Here is a 27,146-nt window from a genome sequence, read left to right on the forward strand (position 1 = left end):
TATTTAGCTCTAAACTAAAAAAAAAAAAAAATAAGGCTAAGAATTTCTACTTGCATCCAGGATCCTCTCCAGTCATACTAATCTATATCTTAACACAGGACCCAGAAAGTTCTGGAGGAGAAATTGAAGCTGGTGACTTTGCAGTCCTCCCTGACTTAAATCCAATTCACTAGCATGTCATAACATCATCCCCCCCAATGTTATGATCTACTCTTCAATAATGAAAGACAAACAACTCATCTCTATACAGTTGATTCCCAGATGCAACTATCTAGCCCCAGTATCACCCCTGTAATTCACTCTCATATATCTTATTTTCCTCACCCAAATCTTAACAATTCTACTCCCCTACAGTATCTCTCATCTGACTCTGTTCTCCATCTTAGTTAAAGCCTTCAAGCACCTCTATCATTACAAAAGCCTTCTAAAATCAAATCTCTCACTATTTCAGTCCATCCTCCATACAGCTGTCAAAGTAATTTTCATTAAGTACAAATCTGACCATGTGACTCCCTTCCTAAGACAACTATAGTAGTTTCCTAATCCTTTTAAGATTGAATATAAATTCTTCTGTTTGTTCCAGTCCATCTTAACACCTTATTTCTTCCCTTCCCATATGTGAAGGTTACTCAAACTAGCTTTTCATATTCTTCTGCTTTCAAAATTGTCCTCTCACATGACTAAAGTGCTTACTTCCATTTTATAGAGCTCCTTACTTCCTTTAAGCTGCAGAGCAAGCACTATCTTCTAAATCTAAATGAAGTTTTTTTATTGACCCCCTAGTGCTTACCTTGTAGGTATATATATGTATATATAAACACATATAATTGTCTCTCCCATTAGAAGGTAAGCTCCCTGTGTGTAGATTTGTTCATTCTTTGCAGTTATCCCCCAGAACCTAGCACATGGAATGTTTAATAAATGCTTAGTGACTGATCCCTATTTGTAGCACAGCCTCATATCTGTAGATATGAGGTATATTTTAACTTCGACACAAAAATTTCTTTACACAATTTCAAATTGCAGTTTTTTTATTTCAATTTTATATCCATCAATTGTCTACCTACATAAGCTTTATTCTGTTCCTATGATCATACCATAGAGGTCACCTTGTTTTCTGAAAACTAGCCCAGAAAATACAGGCATTACTAAGACATTTCTTCCATATGGAACAAAAGGAACAAAAAGAGGAGCAGAAGGTGAAGAAGCATGGAAGAGGTATAGAGATGGAATAGAGAGCATCACAACGAAGAGTCTGATCACAAGCACAGTAGTAGTGGCAAGGTTATACCTGTAAACTGTCAGACAAAGGAACACAAGGTGAGGTATAAAAGCTATGGTTGCCGTGGGGGGAAAGTACACACTACACACCATCAAGCAGCCTCCCTTGGGGCTAGCCCAATTTGTCTGATCCTAATTAAGAACTGCTCTAACAGAAAAACACAGTTATTCTAGTAAGTTTAACTGGATAGAATTTAAATAGAACTGACTGATAGATTATGGCCAATTAACTTAAGAGAGACTTATCACCAGAAAGCTGGCCACTAGGTGGAGATGTGATATTTTTTTTTTATTTGTTTTTGGTTTTTGCCACAAGAATTAATGAGACTCATCCAATTAAATCATAGAAAGGCTGTGATCTGAGTTGGAGCCTTCACAAACCTATCAAAGTACGCACTAATCCCAAAATCCACATCTTACTCCTCTCCCCATTCAAATTCCAGGGTTCTCTAAGACCTTATAGGTGGCACTGTAATTAGAAGAATAGGCTTTGAGTAGTAAATTCAAATTCTGTCTAGCTGTAATCATCCTAGGCAAAAAACCTCATTTTCCTTATGAGTAAACAAAGATGTTAGATTCAGTGACCTTTAAGATTTCTTCCAAGTCTAAATCAAAGATCTAAAGACCTCCTCTGTTCAAATTCAAAACTCTGAGCCCTGGGGCAGCTAGGTGGGGCAGTGAATAGAGCAGAGGTCCTAGAGTCTGGAGGATATAAATTAAAATCCTGCATCAAACTCTTAATAATAATCTGGCTATGCGACCTTGGGCAAGTCCCTTTAACCCCATTGGCTTACAAAAACAAAACAAAAACACAAAAAATAAAAATCTGACCCCAACCTCCCTTTCCAACTTTATTATACATTACTACTCTGCTTTACAAACTCCCTTGACTCTCTTGGTTCCTCACAGAAGATACTTTCATGCCCATGGCTACAAAGGACAGTCCCTGGACTAGAACATCTTCCTTCTTCATACCTTGCAGCTGGTATCATCTTGTACACTTGTACATGAAGTCTTTGTGGACCACAATATCATTTCCCTTGTGTTATTTTGCATACAGATATGGATATGTTTTCTTCTTTTGGGGGGGGGGGGCTTGCAAGGCAAATGGGGTTAAGTGGCTTGCCCAAGGCCACACAGCTAGGTAATTATTAAGTGTCTGAGACTGGATTTGAACCCAGGTACCCCTGACTCCAAGGCCAGTGCTTTATCCACTACGCCACCTAGCCGCCCCTATGTTTTCTTCTTTGATGGAGTCTAAGCTTCTCAAAGGTAGGAGCTGTCCTTTTTCTGTCTTTTATCTTAAGATCACTACCAGACACAGGGTAGATATTGGAGATAGTATCAGTCATCAAAACACAGAACATATATACAGTGCCTGAAACACAGTGTGTATTCAATTAATATTTTAAATTTATTGACCCAGAAATGAAAATATAAATTATTATTCCACTGACTAACCTGCAAGTGATCTAGATTAGATATTTATTTAAAAATAAAGACTGCTAAGAAACTGTCTTCTGAATTAGTATCTCCACTTTTAAAAGTTAATGTGCTGTCCTCTGGATCATGGATCCATGGAGAGATTTCAGGGGATCTGTGCATGAACTTGGATGGAAAAACAAGAAGAAACCCCCACTTTTATCTTCATTAGTCCGTAAATGAAATTCAGCATTTCATTCAATTTTGAGCACATGTAATCACCATTATTCTGATGAATCTATAGGTTTCAGCAAACTATCAAAGGGATAAATGACAGAAAAAAAAGATTGAGTACCCTAATACAGAGCTTGTTTGTACATATTTGTTTCTTGTGTCCCACGTTAAATTGGGAGCTCCTTGAGGGCAAAGGACTGTCTTCCTCCTCAGGTTTTTGGGTGTGTGTGTGTGTGTGTGTGTGTGTCTGTGTGTGTCTGTGTGTGTGTCTGTGTGTCTATCTGTGTGACTGTGTGTCTGTGTATCCATGTGTGTATGTCTGTTTCTGTGTTCTCTGTTTGCCCAGTCAAGAAGTTTGCAAAGGACTTTACACCCTTCTAAGTAAATAATTAACTGAGAAATTGATCCAAATGTGGATCAATTGTTATTTGCATAAATATCCATTTTAAGAGAAGTAAAATATATGTTAAAAATTCAATGAAAAGTCTAAAATAATTATAGACAAGTTTAAGGCTTCCTTAAAAGTGACTTTAAAAGAGTTTACCTGTCAAACTTTACTTCATCACAACCAAGTTAAGTGTTCTTAAAATTTATAGTGGAAGTCATTATCCAAAATAAATGAGTCAAAATTATGAATAAGGAAACTTTCTAAGGAAGATATTCAATCTATCTATAGACATATGAAAAATGCTTCAATCACTAAGAATTACTTAGAGAAATGCAAGCTAAAAAACACTTGAGATTAAATCTCATACCCATTAGTTTGGCAAAGATTAAAAAAAAAATGTTGGAGACTTCTGAAAAAAATGTACATTAGTGGACCTACTAATTGGATCATCCATTCTAAAAAGCAATTTGGGAAAAAAAAATTTTTAAGTTAACCAGAAACTGTGCCCCCAAATTTACTGAACTGTGGGCACTATATCATTATTAAGCCCATACTCTCAAAGAAATCAAAAAATGAGGAAAGGGCATATATGAACAAAAGTATTTACAGCAACCCTTATCAAAGTAACCAAACACAGGAAACTAAGGGATGCACCATATTTGACTAAACAAGTTATATGTGAACATAATGAAATATTATGCTCCAAGACATGATTTTATAGTTTCAAAGAAAACTAGAAAAACTTTTATGAACTGATGCATAGTCAAGTGAGGAGAGTAATTTGCACAGTGACAACAGTAACTCTTATCAATACAATAAAAGATCAGAGGACTGAAGTTGCAACACATCACCCACAACCAACTGATATAGAAATGTGAAGCTTAAATGCAAATTGAAACACAAATTTCTAGCCATGGCATTTGTTTTTCTGGTCTATGCATATTGGTTTTGATGTCTTTTTCCTTTTTTAAATTGTTCAATTTAGGTAGTGAATAGAAGGTAGAGATAGATAATAAATGTTTATAAAAATAAGTTTATAGGGGCGGCTAGGTGGCGCAGTGGATAAAGCACTGGCCCTGGAGTTAGGAGTACCTGGGTTCAAATCCAGTTTAGACACTTAAAATTTACCTAGCTGTGTGGCCTTGGGCAAGTCACTTAACCCCATTTGCCTTGCAAAAACCTAAAAAAAAAAAGTTATAATGACAGATACATGGTGTTTAAAGGTTTACAAAGTGCTTTATAGCCAAAAATAAAAAAGATAAAGCAAACATTATCCTTATTTTGCAAATAAGAAAAAGGAAGAGGAGGGGGAGGCTAGGTGGCAGTGGGTAGAGCACCAGCCAGGAGTAACTGAGTTCAAACCAAGCCTCAGACACATAATAATTACCTAGCTGTGTGGCCTTGGGCAAGCCACTTAACTCCATTTGCCTTGCAAAAACCTAAAAAAAAAAAAACAAAAAGGTAAGAGTCGTCAGAGGTTAAATGGCTCGCCAACATCCTAATTTTCTCCCCATTCTCCTCTGTATCATCTTTTAAAGGAGATAAGACCCTTCAATATTCATATTTCCTCAAACTTTTGTAACAATTCAAGAGTTGAAAGAAACCTACTACTTTTTCCTTGTAATTAATGGCAGAGGAAAAAGAAATCAGTGGAGGAAACAGTGACCTCAATTACACTGTGGTAAGATTTAAGTTTCTCTGGGCCATATCCACTACAATACTTTGCAAGAGCTTAGTATATTGTTTTGATGCAGTATTTTGCCAGTCCTGATGCTCTAAACAACCCTAAAAGATATGCAAAGCAGAAAACAGAGGTTTACTGGTACTGGAAGCTAAATCCTCTGATTGCTCTTAATAAATGTCCTAATAAATGTCTTATTTCCCTATTTGAATATAATTTTCAAGAAATCAGAGATCACGAAATATCTAAACTACTATCCCAGGACCTAGTACACACATTTCCATCTTCCAGCTACAGAACTAAAAAGCTTAAAATATAGAAAATAAAAGTTACATAACTAAGTATTTGCTACAAAAACTGCAAAAAAATAATTCAAGTTATCCAAACACTATGAAAATCCTACTTACAGGATATGCTTTCTTTCTCTTTACATTCAACTTAGATCAATACATACCATGGAAACAATGTAAAGATTAACAGACTGCTTTTCTGTGGGGGGTGGGGGGAAGAAAGCAAGATTGGGGGGGAAATTATAAAATTCAAAATAAATAAAATCTTTCTTGAAAAAAATCCTACTTACATAAGATAACATTGCCTATATCTTTTTAGAGAAAATAACATCACAACTTCAAAAATCTCTTCAGCCAAGAACAAAAATTCCAAATTCTATTCTTTTCAGATTAGTGCTCTTCAAACATAATTATAATTACAAAAAAAATCACACCGTAATGTTATCCTTCATGCATACTTAAAAGCATATAAACTCACTCATAAAATATAAGTTTTTCCATCCCCAGTCTGGGTGATGGATTAATACAGATCAAATCACAATCTCATTCAGTTCCCTTTTAAGTATTTTGCATTATAGTTGTCCAAGGTCAGAGCTACAGTCTATAGTCACAGAACAAAGCAACATTAGCTAGACCAAATGGAGATTAAGTCCATGACCTGATTAGCACCATGTATTAAGCCAATGACATAATTTATCACAAAGTTTCATTTTAATAGCAAAATACAAGAAAGGAATAAATAATAATACCTATTGATTTGATGCACTTTTCCTTTAAAGAAGCTCCATTTATTAGAAACAATTATACTTCACAAGAACAACCATTACCTAATGATTACACAGGTTTTAAATTCTCTCTTTGATCTGTCTAAATTGCTTTCTGGACAGAAACTTGAATCCTCAATAAAAAAACACAATTGCTGCACACTTGTATCCTGAATTACATCCTGCTTTTTCTCTTGAGACAATCTTTCATCCTGTACAATTCATACCACATAATCATAATCTGACAACAGTCCTCACAAGAACTAGAACTATCAGTTATTTATTAAGGATCAAAATCTTTAAATGCCAAATCCATTATTTTTTAAAAACTGTTCTAGAGCTAAGAATTGACCTTAGAAGATAACAAGAGTAATAAATACCTTAAAGTACAAAATATTAGTTCAAGAAAAGCAATTTTCCATTCACTTCATGACTTTTAACTTCTAATAATCAAAAATAACATTTCCTAAAACACAATAGTATTTCTATGAATATAATATAACTATACCATCACAAACAATTACAGTAGCATGGTACCTCAGTGGAAACAATGTTGGGTAACCCTGGGTAAGTCACTCAATTCTTGCCTGTTTCCTCTTCTGTAAAATGGCAACAATAACAGCACATAGCTTTCAGGGTTATTCTAAGGAGCCAAATGAGATATTTATAAAGTACTCTGCAAGTTTTTGTTATTGTTACTAAAAATAATAATGATATATTAAAACAAATAACCATACTTTGGTCAATTCCATAGATAAGTTGGAAAAGGGAAATAGTTACCAATAACATACATTGCCTACTCTTCTGCTGACATGCTCAATTAAAAAATCTGCCCACAGATTTTTGACATTTGAGAAATTAATGGTATTGAGCAGCTTTGGGTACATAAAAAATAAAAAGCAGTAAGAATATAGCATCCAACACAGATATGTTTAATATTGAACTATAACTTCATGTTATTTTTCCTCCAATTTCAATACTGTAAAAGCACATATTTCAAATTATGACTTGCATTATATCATCTTCAGCACCAGTCTCAACAAAGACTTCAACTTATTTTAACATGTAAAAGATATTTTCAATTATAAAAAGATTTCACACTTATCTCCCTAATTCTTGTCTCCCCTCTTCCTTAAAAATTTAATCTACTATATGATGGGATTTATAAATCAATTCATTACTTAAAAAAGAAAGTTGAATTCTACTGGCAAATTATATGAAATCTTCCATTGCTACTTTAGCATCTCAGGAGTTTTCTACTGGTTACAAATGCAGTAACAAATTTAATTTTTGCCAATACAGGGATACAAACATGTGAATGTTAACTTCAATAATCAATGAACAGTACCAACCAACTAGACTTAGCATACTAAAATTTTCTGTTAAAAAAAAATATGATTGCCTGTATATGTCTCTGTATATATCTGTTACTGAAAGGAAAGCTACTTTTCCTTGGCTCATAAAAATGCTCAGGCTCAATTTCAAGATACTTGTTTAGAAGAAATGAAAAAAATAATTGTAACAGTTATTTATAAAAACTTTATAAAATAAAAAAAGAAGAAATGAAAAAACCATCAAAGTTAAAATCAGCAACCATTCAATATAATTAAAACACTATTAATACTTTATTTTATGTATACAAGCAAACATACACGTGACATAATATGAACTATATTTGATTAAAATTTCTATTTAAAGAATACAAGTTTTCTAGGCATATCTCTGAAATGGCAAATAACAGCACATGTGAAGGTCAGCTGCATTCCAGCATTGCTAAAGGAATTGATTAAGCTAAGAAATGTTAAAAATTTGGCACTTTTCCTTGTCAATTTATATTAAAGGAAATTCATGAACCACTTTGACCTGTATAAAGTTCAGTTACCAAAAATTAGAAACAAAGCTTTTGAGAATCATACACATGATTAACCAACTTGACAGAATGATATACCAGAAAAATATTTAAACAATTACTCAAAAAAATGTATAAAAATCCAACAAACAATGACTAGATCTGCTTGTTGGCTAAGCAAAATAAGTTTCTCAATTATCTAAGTATCTAAATGCTCAAGATTTAAATTATTATCAATATCTTAGACAAATAGATCTATCTGCCAGGTTCTCTACTAGGTGCTAAAGATACAAAGAGCTAGGTTAACTTCAGAGGAAGACAATATGTTCATCTATAAGCACAGAAAGAAAAAAAATTCAAGTTAATTTTAGAAAAGAGGGCACAAGTAAATTGTGGAGGTTTCACTTAAAAGGTGGAGTTTGAGTAAATGATAAATGTTGGAAGGGATGTGAGAAAACTAGGACACTAATATAATGTTGGTGGAGTTGTGAACTGATCCATCCAATAATCCTAGAAAACAATTTGGAACTATGGTCCAAAGAACTAAAAAACTGCATATCCCTTGATCCAGCAATATCACTGCTAGATCTGTATACCAAAGAGATTTTGTTTTTAAATGGAAAAGAACCTATTTGTGCAAAAATATTTAGAACAGCTCTTTTTGTGGAATCTAAGAACTGGAAATCAAGGGGATGCTGATCAATTGGGGAAAGGCTAAACAAATTGTGGTATACAATTGTAATGGAATATTATTGTGCTATAAGAAATGACAAGGAAAAAGATTTCAGAAAAACCTGTAAAGACTTACAAGAACGGATACGAAATGAAGCGAATATATAACCAGGAGAACATTGTACATACTAAAAGCAATGTTGTACAATGAAAAACTGTGAATAACTTAGCTATTTTCAGCAATACATTGATCAAATCAAACCCAAAGCATTTTTGATGAAAAATGCTATCCTCCTCCAGGGAAAGAATTGATATCTGAAGTATACTGTTTTTCACTTTCATTTTGTTCAGGTCTTCTTGCACAAAATGATTAATAAGGAAATATTTTACAGGAATGCACATATATAACCTTTATCAGATTGCTTACCATTTCGAGGAGGAAGGAAAGGAGGAAAAGAATTTGGAACTCTTATTTATTGTTTAAAATTGTTTTTACATGTAACTGGGGAGAAGGGAATAAAATGTTAATTAAAAAATAAATTTTATAAAGGTGGAGCTTGAACTGATACCTTTTATTTTTTGCAAGACAATGGGGTTAAATGACTTGACCAAGGTCACAAAGCTAAGTAAATTTCTGAAGTCATATTTGAACTCAGGTCCTCTTCAACTTCAAGGTCAATACTCTATCTACTGGGCTACTGCCCCAAAGTAAAGGATTCTAAGAAGTAAGGTAGTATCCTGCTCAAGGAACAAGAAAACCAATTTAACTGGATCATAGAGTACAGGAAGGGTGGACAGATAGGTTGAAGCCTGTGTGTAAAAAGCTTTAGATGCCAGTATTTGTTTTTGATCATGAAGTTAAATAAGGAACCATTGAATACTGAGTTGGAGATAGACATGGTCAGACCCTCACAAGGAAAAGTATTTGACAGACATGTGAAAAATAGACTGAAATGGGGGGAAAAAATGACAGAATACCAATTTGAAGTTTGCCTGATTCATAATGTTCCATCATTTATTTAGCTAGTTAGTTTCTCAAAATTCTGGGAGGTATTCAAGTAAGATACAAAAATTTTTAAATGTATTTTAAACTACTCTACCACCAGAATTTCAAACTATACCACCAAATAAGAACTTAAAAATTTTTAGTGGAAGATTTCATGAGAAAAACATTATTTTTTAAGGTAATTACAACCTGACTACTCTTTAGCAGAAATTTCAACACAGTAAAATGTTGTCTACTTCTATTACAATTCTCAAATCCTTAGTCTACATGTGAGTGTGCATACAAATATGTATATACACATGATGTAGTATAGATATGTTTACCTTAATGTAGTTCAAAGAATAAGTCAGCATGATGTTTACAAAGTTGGAAGAATAATATTAACATAAGTATTAACTCAAAACTATACCAGAGAATGACTTCTAAAAAAAAGAGTTTACTGACTATAAAACAATTTGGAAAATTTTCTTTATCTGATAAAAAGAGTAAGTTTTCTATCCTAGAATTTAAAAAAAAACATCATAAAGCAATCTCAAATGATTGTGCATGTCTATGAAGTCTATTTTTAATTCTGATATACAAAAAAGATTTAAAAATACCTGGAATTAGTGCTTTTTAATACAACTTTTAGGGGGTATTATATTACTTTTTTTCTTTTGGAGATGTGTTCTTTTAAAGTTTAAATGCTTTTTTTTCCACTTTTGCCTACAGAAACATTATACTGCAATAGCAATTTCATGATATTTACAGGCTAATATCATGAAAAAAAAATTCATCCAGGAACCTGTGGGAGACTTCTGTCCTAAAGTCTAAGTACTGAGAAACGACAATGACATCAATTTAAGTCATACTTGGAAAAGACAAATGACACAATCTTTCTTAGATTTTATAGACTATGATAGTAGGATGATTAATATTTTAAGTGAGTTTTTTCCTGGTTATAATATGGCACTATATAGCTCTTTCTGTTAACAACTTATTTCCACAGTTTCTGGATTATTACTAAAAAAGCACTGGTAGATTGCTTCAGAAAAGCATTATTAGGAATTTTCACTGTTGACCAAGATGAAGAAATGACTAAATTGTTAACACCTAGATTCTTGCTCTATAAATCAGTGATGAAGAAAGGGCACACAATTTGCAGGGCTTGTTCCATCGAAATCATTAACTGAAGCCTTCTTATTGTTCCAGTTTTCTCATTTACAATTCCTGAAAGCATTTCTTCTAAATGTGAATGCTTAAATGTTAAAATGGATCCAAATTCCACCTAAAGCCTTTGCTGAATCTAGTAAAATATTTAATGATGCCTTTAATTAGAGAGAAGATTATTATACTATTCAAATGTCCTTTCTCATTAAATAAAGTTCCACTTTCACTCAGGAAAAAAATGTACACTGAGAAAATCTTATTAGCATGTGATTTTATTAGGAAAAGAATGAAAACAAGCCGATAACTATATTAAAAGATGTTTCTATTTTTGGTTATATCCTGGATAAACAATATATATATACATACATAATATATATACATATATATATATATATACATACACACACACAAACATATATATAATTTGTTGGTTTTCTAAAAGTAATCCTGATTCTAAGTAGATTGGAATAGGAGCACAATTTTATTGATATGGTTAACTTAGACCAAAATATAGAGACACATTCTTTAAACTTAAAGCTTTAGGAAGTCACCTAGAAAGAGCCATGAGAAGTCAGGTGATTTGTCCTATCAGGAGATGAGCCTGAGATGGAACTTGGTCCTCCTGGCTCCAAGATCAGTTTTCTATCTACTTCACAACAATGATGCTTAAGCAAATCAAAATGGTAAGCAATCTGATAAAGGTTATATATGTGCATTCCTGATATCAAAATGATATCAGTCTTTAAGGTAAAATAAATTATAGAATACATGAGGAAAAGATAACAATCTAATAACTTTCTAAATGTCAAAAAAAGAATAGTTATAATCAGATCATATGTTCTTTGGTCTAACCAGCCTAAAGGACCAATTATGAAGCAAGAAGAGCAGATTCTTCTAGTGACAGTGTAAATATTAATTTATATCTGATGATTAGAATAAGAGTGACAAAGGAAATAAAAACCAAAAGGGCCTGCAAAATAACTGCCTATTTTCAAAATATTAAAAACCATAATAAAGAAATGTATGCAGCATTTTATACATCTTATCTCATGTGAACTTTGCAACAACCTTGCAAGGTAAATACAACAGATCTTATTATCCCAATTTTTCATAAAGGAAAAAAGGCTCAGAGTGACTTGCCTAGATAACTATCATATAGATGAGCTCAGTTTTCCCGATCCTATTCAGGAAAATATACAGCAGCCTCTTTCACTAAAATGATTCATTTGTATAACACTATTTTCTTAACTGAGAGGAAGAAAGTCTTTTCTCAAATTCTTATGGGGTGAAGTTGACAGAATTTAAATTTGACACTGGAAAAAAACTAAGCAAAAGTTCAAACTCCAAGTATGATGGCAGACTTTCTACTTTTACTATTTATTCCTCTTTCCTTTCCTCGGGACTATGTTGTGGAAAGAATACTGAACTTGGAATCAGCAGAAACCAGAGTTCAAGTGCTATTCAAAGGTTTAATAGGTGTAATTAAAACTTTCTATGCCTTAAATAACCTCAAAAATATTATGCATTAGAATGCTTACATAAATATGCAACACTTAAAGTATGAAAATTTCAGGATAGCTGATATATCTTCAACTTTATCAAGTAATTTGATTTCTCAATGAGGGGGAGTGGGGTGGGAGGAAGGAACAGAATTTAGAACTCGAGGTTTTGGAAGTGAATACTGAAATTTGTTTTTGCATGTTAGAGGTGGGGGAAATAAATAAAAGTAAAGATTTAAAAAAAATATTTCAAAAGAGAACATAGTCTTTCACATCATTCTGCTCTTAGAAAGTACATAACTATAGAAGCCACTCAATGGGTTTAGCCATAAAAACCATTCTTTAGCTCTCTGGGTTTTTACTTATAAGACAAAAAAAAGGGGGGGGGGGGAGTAATTTTACTTGTCCTGGCCTTGCATGCAGGTTGTATGGGTGTGAACTCCTTAGCTGGTATAGAATATTCACTTTTAGCTACCATTTTTTATGCAACTTTCCCCATCAATCTAAAATTAAAAAATAAGGCTATAGATGATGGCACAAAGTGCCAAGGGAATGAGAAGAATCAAGTGGATTTTACAGCAGTTGGAGACAGCTAAATAGCATTTACATAGAGAACTTCACAATTTGCACAGCTCCTTGCATATTATTTCATTTGATCCTAACAACAACTCTGATGTAGTTGCTATGAGGATATCCATGTTACAAATGAGGAAACTGAGGCTAAGAGATTAAATGCCTTGCCCAGGATCACAAGTTAGGGCTGAGGTCAGGTCTTTACTTACTCCAAATCCAGTCACCTTGCTGCACCCACTCCAACCCTCCCCACTCCCAATTTAAATCTAAGTGACACTCTCTAAGGATGTTTCAAAATCCCAGTCAAACCCACAAGTACTTATTAAGTCAATCACTACAATCTGCTAGGCACTGTACTAAATGGCAGGGATACAAAGTAAAATAAATAAAAACAACAATGACAAAAAACACAGTGGTTGCCCTCAAGAAACTCATGTCTAATCAAAGAGACAACACATAAACAACTATGTATTAAATTACAGAGATAAAACACTGAAGGAATGCTCCAGAATTAAGGAGGTCCAGGAAAGGCTTCTTGCAAAAGATAAAATTTAAGGGAAAACTTGACTAGTCTAGAATTTAAGAACTGGAGAGTTCAACAGAAAGAGGGGAAAAGGGAGGAGACACTAGACAAGGTCCTAAAAAAGCAAGAGTACCAGGACTAGAACCAGGAAAAACCAGAGTTCAAACCTAGTCCCAGACACTTTACTAGCTGTATGACCATGGATAGGTAAGTTACTAAACCTCATTTTCCTGGAGGATAATAACAGCACTCACTTCCCAGCGCTATTTTTGAGGTTAAAACGAGCGGGCAATTATAAAGCACCTGACAGCATAAGCACTATATGTTGTTATTTATTTATTATTATTATTATTGTTGTTATGATGATGATGATGATGATGATAATAACACCCACATCCCAGGGTTATGTGCAGATACCTGGCATATAAAGGTATTATTGTTGTTATCATTATTACAGAACCTATATCCTGGAGCTGATAAATGGAAAATGCTATATAAGCATTAGTTATCAGCTACTGTTATTATTATCATAGCACCTACCCATCAGAGTAGTTGCAAGGATCCAATGAAATCAAAGCATGCTATGTAGAAGCACCCACTAGTTATTATCATTAGCGTGGCTCTTGTCGCTGTGGCCATCATTATCATTGCTCCAGCACCTGCCTCCTGCCTGGCTGCGAGGCTCACAGAGGAGGGTGTAGAGCGATGCCTAAGCGCTGGTTAACATTGTTATTGTTACAGTTACTGTTTCAGCCCCTACTTCCCAGGCTGGCTGCGGAGGCTCACAGAGGAGGCTGTAAAAGCGCTACCTAAAGGCTGGTTAACATTGTTACTGTTTCTGTTGCAGTTTCAGCCCCTATTTCCCAGACAGGCTGCGAGGCTCACAGAGGAGGGCTGTAAAGGGCTGGTTAACATTGTTACTGTTTGTTACTGTTCCTGTTCCTGTTGCTGTTTCGGCCCCTACTTCCCAGGCTGACTGCGAGGCTCACAGAGGAGGGCTGTAAAGCGCTAGTTAACATTGTTATTGTTATTGTTATTGTTACTGTTCCTGTCGCTGTTTCGGCCCCTACTTCCCAGGCTGACTGCGAGGCTCACAGAGGGCTGTAAAGCTCTTGGTTAACATTGTTATTGTTACTGTTACTGTTACTGTTACTGTTACTATTACTATTACTGTTCCTGTCGCTGTTTCGGCCCCTACTTCCCAGGCTGACTGCGAGGCTCACAGAGGGCTGTAAAGCTCTTGGTTAACATTGTTATTGTTACTGTTACTGTTACTGTTACTGTTACTGTTACTATTACTATTACTGTTCCTGTCACTGTTTCGGCCCCTACTTCCCAGGCTGACTGCGAGGCTCACAGAGGGCTGTAAAGGGCTTGGTTAACATTGTTACTGTTACTGTTACTGTTACTATTACTATTACTGTTCCTGTCGCTGTTTCGGCCCCTACTTCCCAGGCTGGCTGCGAGGCTCACACGGGGGCTGCGTGGAGCGAACGCTAGGTGAACGCTGGCTGTTGTTATTACAGAGGTGAACCGGAGCCGGGAGCGCCGTCGCGGACCTGCGGGGCACCGGAAGCAGCGCGGTGGCCCCCGGAGCCCCCGCCCCGGCAGGTCCCGCAGCCGGCTTGGAACTCCCCCCCCACCCCCCGGAAGAGGGGGCCTCCGCCGATTGGAGGTCGCGGAACGCCCGTCACGGCCGTGCCCGCGGCTGCAGCAGCAGCGCGAGCACCCGCGCCGCGCTCCGCCCGCCCCTCGCCGTCTCCCCAGGAGACCAGAGCCCGCAGACTCCTCCTCCAGCCCGGGTCTGCACGGCCGCCTCTCCGCCGGCAGCAGGCACCGGAGCGGGGAGGGGAAGGCGCTCTCCGGACGCGGCGGCAGGGGCGACCCCCGGGGCCCAAGGCTGCTCCGTGCGCGCGCCTCGGCACCGCCACCCCCCCGCATCCTCAGGCAGCTCTTACCCATCTTTCCGCCTCGCCTTGTAGACGTGACCGTAGGTGCCTCGTCCCACTTTGCAGCCCTCGTACTCAAACAGATCCTCCACCCGCTCCCGCTCCGCCGCCAGCTTCGCCTTAAAGTCATAATCCATTGTCTGCTTCCCCCATAGAGGCGCGGGGGCCGCGGGGGCCGCCTCCGCTCGCTCGCCGCCGCCGCTTCCTCCCGCGGCCCGCCGCCCCACTTCTCCCCTCACAGACGCCTGGCGCCCGGGCGCGCGCAGTGGCGCTCCCCCCGCTCGAGGGTCCCTCGCCTTCAGCAGGGAGCACCGCCGCAATCGCGGCGGCCTCCTCCTCCTCCTCCTTCTCCTCCGCGGCGGCTCCCGCAGGCACCCTCAGTCCCGCCTCCCTCCTTCATTTCCGTGTTTTGGAACCTAGTGGGCCGCACCGCGGTTTCCTCGAGCTCATTAACGATTAGACCGCCCGCCTAAGGAAAGCCGCTGAGGCTGCTGGGAATTGTAGTCCTGGAGGTGGTGGAAGCACTTTAGCCTGTAGGTCGAGGAAATACAAGTCCCAGAAAACCCCGGGCGGAGCCCGGCCCTTCTCCCCAGCACCTTCACCCCCCACCCGGTGGCCGCGCCTGCGCCATTCTGGCCGCCACTCCCACTTTGGGGAGAGAGTCTAAGTGATTCTAAAAGGCTGTGACAGCTCGGAAAAAGTTGCAGTTCGCTTTCTGTCAGCTAACGGGAGCAAGGGGCAGCAAGGCCATCGGACCCACACTAAGGAAGCAGCGCTCTCCTGGGAAGGGGGAAGAGTCTTCCAGCTGAACCTGCACTCCCTTCGGGGCTTTTAGAGGAGCCGAGAGTGCACGTCGGTGGAAGACGCTCTCCAGCAGATTGTTGTTTATTTTCTAAGACATTTGTCCCGCCCATTTCTACTCTCAGTCCCACAGCTGACTGGCTTGTGCTAGCCTGAGCATCCCGATTCTTGCTTCTGATTGGTCAATGCTTCTATACAGTCTTTCACCATAGGCTGGTCCGGTTCTACGGCAAAGCTAAATGCGCAGTTCAAATGTAGAGGCTTCAGCAGTCTCTCTTAAACCTGCCGGGGCGGGAGGCGAGAGTTAACGACCCGGGCAGGCCCAGGCTCCCAGTGATTCCTCCATCGCGTGCGGCTCCGAGTTTAACGCCTAAACAGAATCCTGCCTCGAAAAGATACAGAATTCACTGAGGATGCGGCTTTTTTGGAACAATAGGGAAGATGAGAATGGAAAGGTCATGCATTGTCTAGGCCCGATACATGGAAAACCCCAGGACGGTTAAGAGGATTGCTTTCACTGTGATGATGTCTTATCAGTGAAACTGGGAGATTGGTGCAGATATCCTGAAGAACAATATCGCGACAGGATTTACAGTGACGAGATTCATTATATTTGGGGGCTCCATACCAGAAAGATTTCAAAAGCTAATAAAAGGGACCATCTGTGCACAAATGTGTGGATTTTACCTTTCTGACACTTCTCTCCTTTGATGCTATCACCACCCTGGTGTAGATCTTGGTCATCTCACATCTGAACTCTTTGGAACACCCTGATGGTCTCCATTCCTTAAGGGAATCTCCCCACTCCAATCCATCTTCTTAGCTATCAAAATGATCTTCCTAAAACGCAGCTTCCTGTTTCTGTTGTTCCGTCTTGTCCAACTCTTCCTGACCCAGTTTGATCGCATACTCTTTGGTGCAAAGAAACTAACATCCTTGTTCCTCACAAAATGCAACTCCATCTCCACACGGAGCATTCTCACTGCCCCCCATGCCTCCAGTTCCCCTGCCTTACCTAGCTTCAAGTCTCAACTAAAATCCTGCCTTCCTTTTTTTAAAAACTTTTTGCTAGACAAACCGGATTAAGTGGCTTGCACAACGCCACACAGCTAGGTAATTATTAAGTGTCTGAGATCGTATTTGAACTCAGTTATTTCTGACTCCAGGGCTGGTGCTCTATCCACTGCGCCACCTAGCTAGCCTTCTGCAAGGGTTTTCTAGGCAAAGATACTGGAGTGGTTTGCCAGCTCATTTTACAGATGGGGAAATTGAGGCAAACAGACTTGCCTAGAGCCACAATAGTTAATAAGTGTCTGAGGTTGGATCCAACCTTCTGCAAGGGTTTTCTAGGCAAAAGATAATGGAGTAATAATTTCCCAGCTTATTTTACAGATAAGGAGTTAAGTGACTTGCCCAGAGCTAATAAAGAGTTAATAAGATGCAGAGGCTGGATTTGAACTCAGCTCTTCCTTACTCCTAGCTGGACATTGTACTCAGTGAGCTACTTGATTGCTCATGGAAACTTAGGAATGAGCTTTTGAAAGTGTTGCAGAGGGGCGGCTAGGTGACGTAGTGGATAAAGCACCGGCCCTGGCGGGATAGAGTCCATGAAATGAGTTGAGTCAACAAGTGGGTAAAGGCAGGAGCAGGTTGACTGACTGTCAGCTGCTTGGATTTATTTTTATAGTTTCAGAATCATGTATGTTTCAAGCAAGCAAACAAGCTGAGATCATTTCCTTGGTTACCAAATTGTACAATTTTCATCATCAATCATATAGTTCATATGGTTTTAATCATGTGATTACAAGTTTAAGTAATAATCATATAGTTCATTGATTTCTCATGCCAACTCAGCCCATGATGACCTCAACCTGTCTGTTACCTTGTTTATTACTGCGTCATATAATTGTTAAGTCATTGAAAATTATTAATTAAGCGATTCTTTTCATGGAAAGTTTTTTACATTTTTTGTGTAGGTAATATTTTTTGATACACTTCCTTAACAATCTATAGTGGGGGTCTTTATGCTTGTCCACCCATCCGTTAACTCTTACAATAACCAATTTTTCTTTCAGGCCTTGTTGGTAGAAGCCACAGTTTCTGTGACTTTTTTATTCTTTCCCATGAAACTAAGGCTGCGGGAGTTCACATATCAGTCACCTGTACTAACTATTTTCCTCACCATCTTTTTCATATATTCCTGTGTATGGTAAGGGGGGGGGGCAAAACTATTAATTTCCCTGGAATTCTATCTGACCCATCTTGTATCTGTTTTCCCTGTATATATTCTGGCATCTCCTTGGAATTCCCAGTGTTGGGTTTTCCAGAGATTTCATAATGTTGAAGCCTTTTGTATGCCTCAGGGAGAAGCAGTCCTGTTAAATTTGGACAGAGTTTACAATCTGTTTTATTCAAGGAATTTTTCTGAAATCCTTCCTTTATAGTCATTCCAGTATTAGGGTGAGTAAATATTGCAATCAATAATAAACCTATAAATATTGGTATGCATGAAATCCCTATATATATTGAAAGAAGGAAATGTTGTCTCATCAGGCAGTGTGACTGCCTTGAGTCTTCTTGCGGCGACTGTGTCAAACAGCTTAGAGACCCTGGCTCGCAACAAAGATGTAATTAGCAACTTATTAATCAGCAAGCATTTTGTAAGTGTTTCTTATATGCCAGATTCTTTGCTACAAAGGAGGTGGGGCTACAAATACTGAAAACAAAAAAATTGAAATGATTCCCACTCTCAAGGAGCTTGCATTCTACTGGGGCAGAATTGAAGTATCTATATAAATATAAACAGAATAAATATAAATACCCATACACAGAAAATATTTTTACACAGTATTTTAGTAGGAAGACTTCTAGAAGTTGACAGACTGGTGTGAGGGTGGAGAAGCATGAAGGACTTCATTTAGAAGCTTAAATTGCATCTTGAAGGAGGAGAGGAATTCTATGAGGAGGTGGTAAAGAGATAATATATTCCAAGCCTGGGAGACAGCATAGAGACAAAATATAGAATGTGGTCTGTGAGGAACAGAGAGGCTAACAAAGAAACTAATATCTTGCTGGTCCTCACAAAATACAATTCCATCTGCACATTGTGTATTTTCAATGTCCTTCATGCCTAGAATTCTCCTGGCTTATATAGCTTCAAGTCTCAACTAAAATGCAGCCTTCTGCAAGAATTCTTCCCTCTGTTAATTATCTCCAATCTATCCCATTTACATCTTATTTGTAAGTAGATATTTGCATGTTGCTCCATCAGCAGGCTGAGTATCTTAAGAATAGAACCTGGGTTTTGGTTTTGGTTTTTTGCCTGTTTTTGAGTCCCCATACTTAGGATAGTATCTGGCACTTGGGTAGTAATAGGCATAAAATAAATGTTAGTTGGTTTGACTAATTACACTCATGGGAACTGATGGATTAACCAATAGACAATAATAACCTAATGAAGCTTATATAATAAAAATGACAATTCTACCTAAAATTAAATTACTTATTCAGTGCCATATCAACCAGACTATCAAAAAATTATTTTATACAGCTAGAAAAAAAAATAGTAACAAAATTCATTTAGAGGAACAAAAGGTCAAGAATATCAATGGAATTAAGAAAAAATGAACAGGTAAGTGGCTGAGCCAGACCATATCTAAAACTATATTTTAAAGTGGCAGTCATCAAAATTGTTTGGTTCTGGCTAAAAAATAGAATGGTAGATCAGTGGAATGGACTAGATACAAATGACAGTAGTAAAAGATGATAGTAATTTACTGTCTGATATACCCAAAGACTCCAGTTTCTAGGATAAGAGCTCACTATTTGACAAAAACTTCTGGGAAAACTGAAAAACAGGATGGTAGAAACTAGACATAGAACAACATCTCATACCCTATAAAAAGATACGGTCAAAATGGGTGCAGGATGTAGACATAGTCCAATTAAAAGAAAAAGAAATAATGTATCTGTCAGACAATAACAATCTTAAAAAAAAAAAGCATATCGGAAGACTTTACTATCTATAGGGAATTTTCTTCCATTTGTGTTCTATGCTACACATCTACACCTGCAGACTCCTTTGGCAAGCATATACCTCCCTGTTTTATGCTTTTCTTGCTATTATTGAATGTTATTATATTGAACAAATTTATCTCTAACTACATCTTTCAAGAAATCTTGTGTAATTTTAATACATGCTTGGGAAATAAATTGTTGGATGAATGAATGAATAAATGAAAGAAAAACATTTAAATGCCTACGCTATGTTAGACCTGTGCCAACTGGTGAAGATACAGACCAGTGAGCCAGGTCCCACCTTCTAGGAGCTTAAATCCTAACAGGATAATACTGTACATGTAGGAAAGGAAGGGAAAAGGAAGGGAGTTTGTTTCTGATGAGAAAAAAAATGCAGGGGAAATACCATTATGAAAATTTTATATCAGGATTTTTCTCTACTTAATCAAATAGGATCCATCATAGGATTGTAGACTGTGCTTTTTTGTAGTCAAGCAAAAATAACTGAGCAAAATAGGATCCTCTGTTCTCTGTACCTTTCAGTCAATTGTATGACTATAAAAATGTGGCAATTGAATATCATTTGTTAGAAACCTCCTGTTCTCTTGTCATACCTTCAAGAAGTATGTATTAATTTACTTTTTATTGATATTTTATTTTATTTTTCCAATTACATGTTATGAAAGTTTTTCAACATTCATCGACATGCAAATGCATATTTTTAAGTTACATAATTTCCTTCCACTCTCCCTTCCCACCCCCGTATCTATTATTTTTGAAAATGAGGATATAAATCTAAACATCTGATAATTTCTTTCATTGCCTTTTTCAGTAGTAATAACATCTATAATTTTTCTAAGTATTTGTTAACCTTTCTTTCAGATAGCTTTACTTCCTCTTCATACTCATTCATCACTGTGATATTAGGAACCAAATGTGACGATTTCACTGTCACTGTTGGAGAAAATAGTTTGCTACAGACACTTGATAGATTTTTCTTCCATTTGTCATTCTTTTTAATTTTGATATCTTACTTGGATCCTTTTCCAAGCTTTATGTATATATGTTTCCTCTACCCTTAATGCTGAGGGACATGATTAATTTAGACCCCTTACTTTATTCTAAATTTATCACATCAAATACAGCTAGAAAAAAATAGTAACAAAATTCATTTGGAGGAACAAAAGGTCAAGAATATCAATGGAATTAATGAAAAAAATGCAAAGGTAAGTGGCTGAGCCAGACCAGATCTAAAACTATATTTTAAAGTGGCAGTCATCAAAATTGTTTGATTCCTGTATGATTCCTTATGTGTAGTGATTATTAGTATTATATTTTTCTATTAATTTACATTGTCAGTTTAGTCAACTGAGCATAGGAATTACATATGATATATATATATATATATATATATATATATATAATGTTATACATATAAGAATAATTAGGTAAGGTTAAATAAATATTAAAGTAGGTTCCAAACTTTAAACACAAGTTATAAGCTCACTGTTCACCAAACTGTTATAAAGTTCACTTGCCTAATCACTGAATGCTAACAATCAAATGCAGTATGGGTGGAATGTCTTGATGTGATGCCAAAAGTCCCTCATCTTATTTTTGTATCGCTGAACCACCCTAACATGAGAAGGGGTCTATCTAATGACTACTTTGTCAGTGGATATGACCTTTGTTTTGCCCATCTGTGACCCCCATGATGATGCATCATATGTGGCTCTACTGGAAGGTCAAAAGCAAGCTCTACCAATCAATGTAACTATATTTTATTTACCTCTTCTGAATGTCTGGGTATCAAGCCCTATAAAAAAATAAGACCCTCCTGGAGAAAGGGGGCATCTCAGGTTGTGAGGAAGGTCTGAGGTCCCATTCATTGAAGGGGTCTGATCCCTTTAGTAAATATTATTGGCTGGGAACTCTGCTTCAGGGGGTTTTCTTGCAGATTGGACAATTTTGAACGCCCCCCCCCACACTTTTCACTATTTTATGAGATATTGCTCATAATTTATTTTCATCCTTCTCTAAATTGTATTGCTCTTAGCTACTGAATCTCTTCACTTGTCCAGATGAAGTATTCACTGATTGAAAATAATCCTTTATTCAAAGTTCTAATTTCAGAAATTAGAAAGGTGATCAGTTTGTCCTGCTCAATGTCCAACATTTAAGAGCAAATGTTCTCAAAATGGATAGTTAATGTAATAAGTGTTATTGCCACCATTAAAAAATGAAAGTATTTTTTATTTTTTTTTGCAAGGCAGTGGGGTTAAGTGACTTACCCAAGGCCACACAGCTAGGTAATTATTAAGTTTCTGAGGCCGGATTTGAACTCAGGTACTCCTGACTCCAGGGCCGGTGCTCTATCCACTGCGCCACCTAGATGCCCCCCAAAAAGTGAAAGTATATTTCAAAATACAGTTTATTGAAACCTGCAAAGCCTGCTGCGACCCAAGATGATGACTGGAATATGGCTTTCCAGTATGCCCCTGGATCTGTGATAAATGCATGTCTCTACACTGACAATGAAATAAATGGAAGGCAAACAACATGATTTGAGGCTTTATTGTTCTTCCCGATATGAAGAAAAAATGTCTTTGGATATGACTATCAGTAAAAGTCTTGATTTTTCTTAAAATCTTGAAGGTTTGGGGAACACTAATTAGCCACCATATAAATGGCTTATTAAGTCATGGACAGTTTTGTTTGTTTGTTTCTGAACTTTTCTGTCTTTTGGGTTGCATGGCTTTGACAAATATTATACTTATTTGGGAGATAGCTTAATCAGAGTAGGCAGTTTGCCCAGCAAAGCTTCTCATAGCTAAGAACAGCCTTGAAGAAGTTTATGTATTTTATCATATTATAAGGGGGCAAAATTTATCCAGTAATACCTCACAAAAAATACAAAGAAGAAAAAAATATTGAACTTTTGATAGTTAAGCAGTTACAAAGAGATAATAATATGTTTCAAACACTAAACTCAGCATACAACATAAAGTGTTACAATATACTACATTTAATATAAATATTTCTTCTATTAGGGAGTGATAAATCTCTTCATTGGCAGTTTCATTATGTTGTAAACAAGCAATGGGTTTATCCCTATCCAGGGGTATGATTCATCATTTAGTCTTACTTCCTCAAGCAGAAATTTAGTGCTGTTTCAACAGGCAGAAATTCAAAGATTGGGAGTACTTTGAATTGTGAAGTGAGCAATAGCAGTTACTCAAGGCTATGACCAGCAACTATGACCTATAGCATCTTTTAGTATCATGGTAAATCATTTATATGGTTAAATTTCCCTAGGAAATGGTGATAGTTGATGTCAATGGTGGTCCTTTTATCTATTTCCAATTTTTGTGTTATTCACGTTTAAACAGGCTGGGTTTGAGTTGCCTCAATTATAGGCTATGTCTTCTCATCTTTATTCTTTCTTTCTGTTTAGATATTGATTTTTTATCTTTCTTCTGACAAGTCGGTAATCAGACTAATGTCTACATTGTTTATCAGTCATTTCCTGCCTATTTTACTCAATTTTATTTCAACAATCTTATATTTAACTCTGAAAGACTTAATGACACTGATAAACATAATGACCAATTACAATTCTAAAGGACTCACAATGAAAGGTACACTACCTCCAGATAAAGAAATAAAGGACATAGAGTACAAATATGTTCTTTTGCTTCTTTATTTTTTATTTTTAAAAATTTTTGGATATGGATAATGCAGGATTTTTTGTCTGACTACATTTGCACGGTTACATACTTGTATCCATGTAAAATATTTGTGATAAATAGACAAAAGGATTCTGTGTAGTCTACAAGCCTTTGATTTCTTTTGCTTCTTCTGTCTGTATTTTTGAACATATATTTCAATATTCATCCCATTTTGTTTTCAGGTTTGCATCCAAATAAGAGTATTTAGGGGGCGGCTAGGTGGCATAGTGGATAGAGCACTGGCCCTGGAGTCAGGACTACCTGGGTTCAAATCCGGTCTCAGACACTTGATAATTACCTAGCTGTGTGGCCTTAGGCAAGCCACTTAATCCCATTGCCTTGCAAAAAAAAAAAAAGAGTATTAAAGTATATATTGATGTAAGTGGGAGATCATGTGGAACTTTTCCTAGTGATGATGGGAAAATAGAATGGCCTCAGGGAAAGGAAGTCTTAAAGACTGGATTCATTCTAAATGAAAAGCTTACAGACAAACCATCTGACCCAGGAGGTAAGAAAGGCTTAGGTTTTAATTCACAGGTTACTGCAAAGTTCACATGTTAGTTCACAAGTTGATACATAAATTTCACAGGTAACCACAAATGGTTTGCTATCTGGGGAGACAGCAAGATAGTGAGAGGTTTAATTAGTAGAAATTGAGGTTTAAAAAAGGGCTAAAAGTGCTTAAGAGAAAAAGGAAGAAAAGAAGCTTAGATCAACATAGATCCAGCCACGTGGAGCTGGGAACATATTAGTGGTTACAAAATGGGAAAGGAACAGTCAGATTAAAAAGGGGGAAAGGGAACAGGAGGAAAGGAGGGGGGAAAGAAACCATAGGGAACCTAGGAGAGGAAAAAAGAAGAAAAACTTAGATCAACACAGATCCAGCCACACTGAGCAGAGACAATATTATTCCAGCCACATAACCAGACTATGCAAAACCAAAACAGAAAGAGACAGACAGAGAATAGAGCTTGCATCTAGAAGGGAAAAAAACAAGCAGGAAAAGAGGAAGCGTTTGGTGGCAGAAGTCTGCTCAAATAAATACCTTTCCAGTAGGAGGGATAAGAGTGGTACTTTAGGAGTGGTTGAGTACCTGGTTCCTGTATTAGAATCCCCAAGGAGTGGCTAAGATTGTACTTTTTGTACTTGGGTGGCAGTGTACATACTGAGTACTACATACTAATCGTTTCCTGCCCCAAAGGGCATGAACTTTGAGTCCAACATGGTTTAGGAAATGGAGAGAATAGAGAACACCCCCCACACAACGGTACAGAAAAACCTCGAGTACAACATTTTCTCTGAGCCCTGCTTCACTAGGATTTCTTTACTTCCATCCTCTGCAATTTATGTTGGTGCATAAAGTGCAATGATTTCCATAACTTTTTTTACAAGTTTCCCCAAATTTAATAACAAATGCTCTCTAAATTATGTAGTATTACTGCCACACTACTATATTTCAAAGCAAACAAAATCAAACAAACAAAAACATAAGCACTCATATATCCAAGTATAATTCATGGAAGCCAGTATGGCTGGTTAGCACTCAGGATGATGAAAGAAGGTAAATATTCCATGAAATTATATTTCTTATCTTTGAATGCAAATTAAAACCAACTCTTACGTACCTCTCTAAAGGAATATTTTGAGTCAGCAAATCCATTCAGCTTCAGTTTCCTTTTGGCTTATTTTTTCATTTATAGCAAGAATGTCAATATTACTCTGATTTCATTCATAGGATTATATATCTAGGGCTACATATCAAAGACCAGCTAATCCAACTCTTCATTTTACAATGCAGAAACCCAGGTCTAGGGAGACGAAGTAGCTCCTTAAATGTTACAATTACATAATTTGTTACAAAAATGTAAACTATATAAAATAAATTAGAGTAAACATCAGAAGTCAGATTTGAAACCAATTCCTTTGACTTTAGAGTTAGTCCTCTTTTTTCAGTTGTACCAAGCTCCCTCCAGGTACAGTGCTGCTTCCAATCTAACAGCTACTTGATCATTGGACAGGGCTCACATTTTTAGAATACCAAGTACAGTCATTGTTTATAGATGATCTAAAATTTAAATAATCCTTAGCACCCTTTGATCCCTTTTCCCATAGCTGCTAGTGAAACTGAAGAATCGCAAGAGCCCCTGAAAGGAATAATGGCCATTTTCTGTTTTTTGATTAATTGTTCATGAATTATAATAAACAAAGAATTCAGAATGTAATGACAAACCTACTGAAGAGTCTTTCCATACTTAATCTGATCCTCAGAAAATGGGCTTAATCTATAAAAGCCTATATGCTATATTAGAATCTGTCAGAGATTGAGCTTCACTGGTACACTCTGTGAATCAGGTTACCTCCATACTATGATGAGGCAGTAGACTAGGTCTTTTCTTTTTATCTAGTCATCTGCCTCCCTACAACTTTTACTCATAATTTCTCATTTGTCCCTTAGAGGCTAAGCAGAAAATTATCTTTTCAAACAAAAGTCAGAGCTAAATGTATCAAACAAATTTATCAAATGCCTACTACATGCAAGACACTATATTATATATGGGGTTTACAAAATAAAAACAAAACAATCCTTCCTCTCAAGGATCTCACATTTAACTGGAAAGAGCATAGCCCAGACACCGACAAATGAATGCAAGCTTATTTGTTTTAACAATTGGAGGAAATCAGGGGAAGTTTCACTTCAAAGGAAGTGGCAACAGAATTGAATCTTGCTTAGACCACGTAAGACAATCTCATGCAGGTACATAAAGAACAAAGTTGCAATAGATATTAAAAATAATTAATTTGAATCAAAGTTCATATTGGGGTTCAGTTAAAGAAAACTGGTTCTGGAGTCAGAGAATCTGAGTCCTGCCTCTGATGATTACTACCTAAACCACCTTAGACAAATCACATAATCTCTAAACCTCATTTTCCTTATCTGTAAAATGAGAAGATAGGGCTGAATGGTTTGAGGTCCCTTTCAACTCTAGGTCTCTGATTTTATATGTTAATGAGCAGTAAGCAAATATAGCTTAAATTTGAAAAAAATGGTAGGAAAGAGTGATAATTTGCTCCCTCTGTTGTATTTGAATTCTAGCAGCCAGGAAGTCACCACTCCAGGTACCATAGAGGTAGCCAATCTTCCTGTCAGGAGGAACATTAAGTAGGTCTGTCACCCTTCATACTTTATGTATATCCTCTTTCATTCTCATCCCAGCACTGAATTTACTTTTTATCTCAGCAATGGCTGATTCTAGGAAAAACATTTCCAAACACTTCAGATCAATTCATAGCCAATTGCTGCAATTAGCTCTTCCCAGAAT

The 27,146-nt window shown here is 36.8% G+C and overlaps 1 protein-coding gene and 1 long non-coding RNA gene across 16 annotated transcripts in view; one reads left to right on the forward strand and one right to left on the reverse strand.

Annotated features, from left to right (window-relative positions):
- The window catches only part of CDK19 (cyclin dependent kinase 19), a 192,409-nt gene extending 176,707 nt beyond the window's left edge, over positions 1 to 15,702 (reverse strand). For 6 of the 12 annotated variants that reach the window (XM_074187360.1, XM_074187359.1, XM_074187358.1 and 3 more), the window contains exon 1: positions 15,290 to 15,377. Coding sequence is in view for 4 of the 12 variants with exons in the window: in XM_074187354.1 (XP_074043455.1) it covers positions 15,290 to 15,417 (128 nt within the window). In the remaining 8 variants the exon portion in view is untranslated. The other 6 variants (XM_074187354.1, XM_074187364.1, XM_074187352.1 and 3 more) reach the window with 6 other exon arrangements.
- Positions 1 to 27,146, forward strand: part of LOC141487809 (uncharacterized) — a 210,948-nt gene that overhangs the window by 115,148 nt on the left and 68,654 nt on the right. The window lies entirely within an intron of this gene.

The sequence above is a fragment of the Macrotis lagotis genome, chromosome 5 (assembly GCF_037893015.1).
Source record: "Macrotis lagotis isolate mMagLag1 chromosome 5, bilby.v1.9.chrom.fasta, whole genome shotgun sequence".
NCBI classification, from domain to species: domain Eukaryota; kingdom Metazoa; phylum Chordata; class Mammalia; order Peramelemorphia; family Peramelidae; genus Macrotis; species Macrotis lagotis.